The following is a 7,500-nucleotide window of genomic DNA, read 5'->3' as shown; positions in this document are numbered from 1 at the left end:
TATCACCTACGCCAGGGAGACAGGCAGTGAGCACCCCTCTGTACACCCCCGGCCACCCCACCCCCCCTGTGCCCCCCTCGCAGGCCCCCCAGACCCATTGTGGGCTTACCATTGCGGACAACCACTTTGGGGGCCTCTCGGGACCTGGCGGGGGCTCGGCACTGTCCCCGGCGCCCCCTCTGTTGCCAAAAATGACCCTCGGGGATTTGGTGAAGCCGGCCTGGGCACTTGCTGAGAATGTGAAGGTAAGGTGAGGTGTTTGGGGGTGTTTAAGGGTGTTTTAGGGGTGCTTGGGGTGTTTTGGGATGTTTGGGGGGTATTTGTGATGTTTTGGGGTGTTTGGAATGTTTTGGGATGTTTTGCGGTGTTTTGGTGGTGTTTTGGTGGTGTTTGGGATGTTTTTGGAGTTTTTATTATTTAATTTTGTTTTATTTATTGATTTATTTCACCAAGCTAACCAAAAACAAAAGAAAAACACCAGAAAACACCCAAAGGAAACAAAAAAACACCCGAAACTCCAACCACAAACCTAACCTAACCTAACCCTAACTTAACCCCACAGGAAGCATCAAGCACAGGTCATAGGGTGAGCTTGCGTCTAATAATGACTGGCCTGATGCCCTCCGTGTCCCCTCCCCCCCTGGTGATTCGGATGTGCCCCCCCCTTACCACCCGCAACATGCACCACTACCTTCCTCGTCTGGCCGCCGCTACCCAGTCGGGGGCTGTTCAGATTTTCAACATGGCGACAGGGATGCTGGAGAGAGAATTTGCTCTTCACACGTACCCTGTCAGGTGAGAGGGGTGCTGGAGGAAGGGGGGGGATAGCTATAGAGGGTGTGAGGGAGGAGGTAGGGAGAATGATTCAAGGAGGAAAGAAGTGAGAAGGAATTTGAGGAGGAAAAGGGAGAGAGAAGATTAGGTTAAGTTAGGTTAGGTTAGGCTAGGTTATGTTAGAATAGGTTAGGTTAAGTTAGTTTTGGTTAGGTTAGGTTACGTTAAGTTAGGTTAGGTTAAGTTAGGTTAGATCTTTTTAAGTTAGGATAGGTTAGGTTAGGTTACAAGCTGTTAGACTATCACTGGAACCTTGGAAACACCCTTGAAAACCCCAATAACTTTCAGCTAAGGTTAATTTTAGGTTAGGTTTGGTTAAGTTTGGTTATGTTAGATTAAGTTAGGTTAGGTTAGGTTAAGTTAGGTTTGGTTAGGTTAGGTTAAGTTAGGTTAGGTTAAGTTAGGTTAGGTTAAGTTAAGTTAGGTTAAGTTAGGTTAGGTTAGGTTAGGTTAAGTTAGGTTAGGTTAGGTTAAGTTAGGTTAGGTTAAGTTAGGTTAGGTTAAGTTAGGTTAAGTTAGGTTAGGTTAAGTTAGGTTAGATTAAGTTAGGTTAGGTTAAGTTAGGTTAGGTTAGGTTAAGTTAGGTTAGGTTAAGTTACGTTAGGTTAAGTTAGGTTAGGTTAGGTTAGGTTAGGTTAAGAATTACTATCACCAACGACATAAACAAACAATTCTTCCCCTCCACCATCCCCTCCACCTCCACCTCCATTTATCTGCAGGGGTGTGGAGTGGGCCAGCCTGTCGTCCATCCTGTCGTTTGGCCACCAGCCTCTCACCAACGGCCAGGGTCTGGTGAGGAATGAACTCATCTACACGGACATCCTGACGGGGCGCTCCACCCCCCTCAGGACAAACAAGGGGGAGGAGTCCAGTGTTGACATGGTGCGCGTGTCGTACCTCAAGTGAGTGTGTGTGTGTGTGTGTGTTAGACTATCACTGGAACCTTGAAAACCCCAATAACTTTCACTACAACCTGTTAAACTATCCTTGTAACCTTGAAAACCCCAATAACTTCCACTACAGCCTGTTAAACTATCACAAGAACCTTAAAAACACCCTTGGAAACCCTAATAACTTTCACTACAACCTCTTAAACTATCACAGGAACCTTGAAAACGCCAGTACCTTCCACTACAGCCTCTTAAACCCTTTAAAAACCACAATATCTTCCACAACACCCTTTTAAACTATCACACAAACCTTGAAAACCCCAAAAACTTTTCCTACACCCCATGAAAACCCCAATTACACCATCACACCCCTTTAAACACCATTCATCTCCCCCATTATCACCGGACCGCTCCCGTTTCTACTCCCGCAGACAATATTTCTTGGTGGTTTTACGGGAGGACCCCCTAGAGCTGTGGGATGCCCGCCGCCTGGTCCCCCTTCGTACTATGCCTCGACGCTTCCCCCGGGTGTCGGCCCTCGAGTGGTCCCCCACCAGTCATGTCAAGTCCCGGCTCTCCTCGGATGGGTCTGTGGGGAGTGAAGGGGCTGCCAACAAGGATGTAATGGGCGATTCTACCTTGTCGCTTGTTGATGTGGGTGAGTGGTGCGGGTGGTGGTGGTGGTGGTGGTGAGGGTGGTTTGAGAAATGTTGGAGTGTTTTAAGTGTTTTTTTTTGTGTTTTGTCTGTTCTAGGGGTGTTTTTTTAATGTTTTGGGATGTTTAAGAGTGATTTATGATCTTTTTGTTGTGTTTTTGGATGTGTTTTTTGCTTTAAACTATCACAGGAACCTTGAAAACCCCAATAACTTCCACTACAGCCTGTTAAACTATCACACAAACTTGAAAACACCCTTGAAAACCCCAATAACTTTCACTACAGCCTGTTAAACTATCACACAAACTTGAAAACACCCTTGAAAACCCCAATAACTTCCACTACAGCCTGTTAAACTATCACATGAACTTGAAAACACCCTTGAAAACCCCAAAAACTTCCACTACAGCCTGTTAAACTATCACACAAACTTGAAAACACCCTTGAAAACCCCAATAACTTCCACTACAGCCTGTTAAACTATCACACGAACTTGAAAACACCCTTGAAAACCCCAATAACTTCCACTACACCCTGTTAAACTATCACACGAACTTGAAAACACCCTTGAAAACCCCAATAACTTCCACTACAGCCTGTTAAACTATCACAGGAACCTTGAAAACCCCAATAACTTCCACTACAGCCTGTTAAACTATCCCTGGAACCTTGAAAAGCCCAATAACTTCCACAACAGCCTCTCAAACTATCACAGGAACCTTGAAAACCCCCTTGAAAACCCCAGTAACTTCCACTACACCCTGCAAACACCCACAGCAAGACCTTAAACACCAAAAAACACCTTTACAAACCCCAGTAGACAAAAGACCCATAGATTTAAAACCACAATCGAAAAATAAACAAATCACTTACGCTTGAAATTTCTTTGTGTTCCTTTGTGCTTATGTCCATCTCCCTACCACAGGCACCACCACCACTGCCAGCACCACCACCACCCCCACCACCACCACCACCACTACCACCACCACCAGCATAGCCAAGGAAACGTTTGTCTTTACCGATACAGAAGGTCAACTTTACCATTTCTCAGTGGAGGGGAATGTGATTAAGGATGGAAGCAAAGTGCCGCCAGATGTGAGTTAGCTCTCTTTTTGCACTCTCTCTCTCTTTTTTTTTTTTTCTTTCTTTTTTTTTTCCCTGTGATTATCTCTCTCCCATTCTCTTTCTTTTTTCTCTCTTCCTCATTTCCTTTCTTTTCTCTTTCCTTCCTTCTTTCCTTCCTTACTTATCTTTTTCGTATCCCCCTCCATCCCTCCTCCATCTCTCAAACAGTCATTTCACTCTCTCCTCTCACCTCACCACCACAACCTTGCATTTCACTGGGCATTTTTTTTATTAGATTTTTGTTGCCCTTGGCCAGTATCCTTCCTACATAAAAAAAACAAAAAAACCACTACTCTAACACTATCTTCCCCCTGCTCCTCTAGTCCCAGATGAGCAGTATAACCTCAATTGCCTGGAAGAGCCACGAGATTGTGCTGAGCGATGCCGACGGGAACCTTACAGTGTGGGACCTGAAGACGAGGATCTCCCGCCACATCGCCACACACAGGGGCTGGGTGCGCAAGGTCCGTTTTGCCCCTGGGAGAGACAACATGAAGCTACTGGTGCTGTTTGCCGATGGTCTGGATATCTGGGATGTTCGAGATGTGAGTTTGGGGGTCTGGCGGCTGTGCAGGGGTGTTTTAGGCTATATTGTGAGGTTTTAAGTATATTTTCAAGGGTTTTGAGTGTTTTGACTGGGATATTAGGGGTTTAAGGGTTTTTTTAGGGAGTTTTTGGGGTCAGGGGTGTTTTTTTTGAGCTTGTTTACATGTGTCGTTGGTAGTTTGCTTGTTACTTCCACCACCACCACCACCACCACCATCACTTCATTTCAGGTGGTGCTGGTGAGCCAAGTCAAGACTCCCCGGGACATGGTGAAGGTGGTGGACGCTGACTGGGGCGCCTCGGACCGCCCGGTGCTGGCCACTGTGGACGGCTGCCTCAGAGTGATGGACATGGCCTTGCGTCTTTCAAATTCACCCCTGCACCACTACTGTACCAAGGGTGAGGGGTGATGAGGGGCCGGGGGGGTGAGGGAAGGGATGAGTGTGGTGTTGAGTGATGAAAGAGGGTGTGGTGAGGGGGCTGAGTGTGGTGAGGGGGCTGGGTGTGGTGAGGGGTGATAAGAGTGAGTATAACCTATCCTAACCTAACTTAATCTAACCTACTGCATTAATGGGAGAGAGAGAGAGAGAGAGAGAGAGAGAGAGAGAGAGAGAGAGAGAGAGAGAGAGAGAGAGAACCTAACATAACCTAACTTAACCTAACCAAACCAAACCAAACCAAACAAACCTAACCTAACCTAACTTAACCTAACCTAACCTACTGCACTAAGGGGAGAGAGAGAGAGAGAGAGAGAGAGAGAGAGAGAGAGAGAGAGAGAGAGAGAGAACCTAACATAACCTAACTTAACCTAACTAAACCAAACCTAACCAAACCAAACCTAACCTAACCTAACCTAACCTAACCTAACCTAACCTAGCCTAACCTAACCCAATCATCACACAGAGGCCATAGTGTCACCGTACCTGCTTGGCGGTGAGGCGTCTCTCAACCTGCGCACGCTACTCACCCATCAACCGTGGCGTCCCCAGTACAGCCTGACCTTCTCTCCTGACGATGGCTTCTCCCCTGACCAGCTGCAGAGTGAGTGTGTGTGTGTGTGTGTGAGAGAGAGAGAGAGAGAGAGAGAACACCAATAACATCGACTAGAACCTTTTAAATTATCCCTAGAACTACAAAAAACTCCTTGAAAGCAGTAAAACCAAAAAAATCTTTCAAAACAATAAAAACACTCAAAACACACTATTTATCCACAAAAAATACCTAAAACACCTCTTCATCTCCCAAACACACACAAAAATACCAAAAAACACCCCTTCAACACCCAAAACCACACCAAAAACACACCAAAACACCCAAAAACATCCCTTCAACACCCAAAACCACACCATAAACACCCAAAAATACACAAAAACACACCAAAACACCCAAAAACACCCCGTCAACACCCAAAACCACACCAAAAACACCCAAAAATACACAAAAACACACCAAAACACCCAAAAACACCCCTTCAACACCCAAAACCACACCAAAAACACCCAAAAACACACCAAACACCCCTAGATAAAAAAAAACCAAATGGATGCATACAAAAATTTTTAAACTGCATCTCCAATCCTTTTATCCCTTATCTTCCTGACACTCCCTCACCCCCAACCGTCACCCTCTCACCCCCTCCCCCCACAGGCATAGAGATCTGGTTGTCCCGCATCCCAAAGGAGGTGCGAGAGTATTTGGAGAAGTGTGACTCGACAGCTCACCGCGCCCTCGTCACCGCACAGCTGTTTGGCGACCAGGGAGAGCTTGACTTCTGGACTGTGGCTTGTCACTATCTTACTCACCCTCCACTGCCTGCTGCAAAGGTTGGTGGTAGTTGTAGTAGTAGTAGTAGTAGTAGTAGTAGTAGTAGTAGTAGTAGTAGTAGTAGTGTTTGATAAATATGAGGGATTTATATTGCTTCTGTGTGTTTAGTTGTATATTAATTTCTCTCTCTCTCTCTCTCTCTCTCTCTCTCTCTCTCTCTCTCTCTCTCTCTCTCTCTCTCTCTCTCTCTCTCTCTCTCTCTCTCTCTCTCTCTCTCTCTCTCTCTCTCTCTCTCTCAATCCCTTTCTTTGTCTCCCATAAACATATCAATCTCCCTCACTCTTCCTCCCTCTCTCTCCCTCCCTCTCTCTCCCTCTCCCTCTCTCTCCCCAGGATGAGAGCAGCAGCAGCAGCAGCAGCGTGGGAAGTGCTGAGTTGCTGACGTTTGGGGAGTCAGCATCAGTTAGTGGAGAGGACCCCCCCTGCCCTCCCTCAGCACCCCCTACCCTGGCCCCTTCCTCTGCTGGCACCCATTCCCTGCCCATCACTCACCCACTGGAGACGACCTACCATTATCTGTGTGATGCTGCGACTTATAAGGTGTTGTTGTTGTTGTTGTTGTTGTTGTTGTTGTTGTTGTTGTTGTTGTTGTGTTTATTTAGTCTTTTCTTTCCTTCAAATCTACACTTCTTGTCTCTACTACTTATTTTTCTGTGTGTGTGTGTGTGTGTGTGTGTGTGTGTGTGTGTGTGTGTGTGTGTGTGTGTGTGTGTGTGTGTGTGTGTCTCTCTCTCTCTTGCTCTATCTCTCCCCCTTTCTTCTTCTGTTTACCTAATTTTTCCTTCATTCTCTATCACATCTTCATCTAGACATACTGAAAACACCCAAAAAATTACACAAAACACAGTAACATCTTAAAACACACATAAAATATATCTTACTACCACAAAAAACACTCAAAAAACGGCTCAAAACACCCAAAACTCTTCCAAACACACCAAAAACACATCAAAACACCCCAAAAAAGCACTCAAACACACCCAAAACACTCAAGTCCCTTCTAAAATACTTCATACGCCGAAAGATAAACACTCAAACACCCGAATCCCTTTCAAAACACTACAAAAAGCACTCAAACACACTCAAAACACTCAAAACCCATTAAAAACACCAGATACATCTAAACACCACAAAAAAACTCAAACACCAAAAAAACACTCAAAACCCTTTAAAAACACACCAAAACAGATCAAAACCAAAAAAAACACTCAAAAACACCCAAAACACTCAAAAACACACCAAAAACACTAAAAAACCTTACTTTTCAACCCCAGAATCATCTCAAACACACTTAAGAAACATTAAACCCCTTTAAAAACACCCTGGAACACCTTAACTAACCCATTATTACCCTAAACACACCCTAAACTACCCCAAACTAATGTAAGCACACCCAAAACCTACCCTGACGTAACCTAACTTCCGCAGCACCACGAACTCGAACGCCTGGCAATTCACGAGAGCAAGGGACTGGAAGGGGAGCAGAGGACAGCCCTAGGGAGGAGTCTGGCCATGGTAGGGGAGAGGGACAGGGCGGTAAGGCTGTTGCTGGACGCAGACACATCACACACGCACTTCTACACGGACTGTCTGCGCGCCTGTCTCCTGTCGGCCACTCACCACTC

At 45.8% G+C, this 7,500-nt stretch overlaps 1 protein-coding gene across 2 annotated transcripts in view; it reads left to right on the top strand.

The window, feature by feature from the left end:
- Positions 1-7,500, top strand: part of LOC135095414 (WD repeat-containing protein 11-like) — a 25,436-nt gene that overhangs the window by 5,831 nt on the left and 12,105 nt on the right. For both annotated transcript variants that reach the window (XM_063996252.1, XM_063996251.1), the window contains exons 9-19: positions 1-245; positions 563-795; positions 1,554-1,736; positions 2,156-2,382; positions 3,306-3,475; positions 3,829-4,050; positions 4,282-4,450; positions 4,955-5,092; positions 5,699-5,874; positions 6,209-6,415; positions 7,304-7,500. The exon at positions 1-245 is cut by the window's left edge and continues 45 nt beyond it; the exon at positions 7,304-7,500 is cut by the window's right edge and continues 68 nt beyond it. In XM_063996252.1, the coding sequence (XP_063852322.1) occupies positions 1-245; positions 563-795; positions 1,554-1,736; positions 2,156-2,382; positions 3,306-3,475; positions 3,829-4,050; positions 4,282-4,450; positions 4,955-5,092; positions 5,699-5,874; positions 6,209-6,415; positions 7,304-7,500 (2,167 nt within the window). The remainder of the gene's footprint in view (positions 246-562; positions 796-1,553; positions 1,737-2,155; positions 2,383-3,305; positions 3,476-3,828; positions 4,051-4,281; positions 4,451-4,954; positions 5,093-5,698; positions 5,875-6,208; positions 6,416-7,303) is intronic.

This window comes from Scylla paramamosain, chromosome 49 (assembly GCF_035594125.1).
Source record: "Scylla paramamosain isolate STU-SP2022 chromosome 49, ASM3559412v1, whole genome shotgun sequence".
Classification (NCBI taxonomy): domain Eukaryota; kingdom Metazoa; phylum Arthropoda; class Malacostraca; order Decapoda; family Portunidae; genus Scylla; species Scylla paramamosain.
This window is presented reverse-complemented; position numbering and strand designations above follow the sequence as displayed.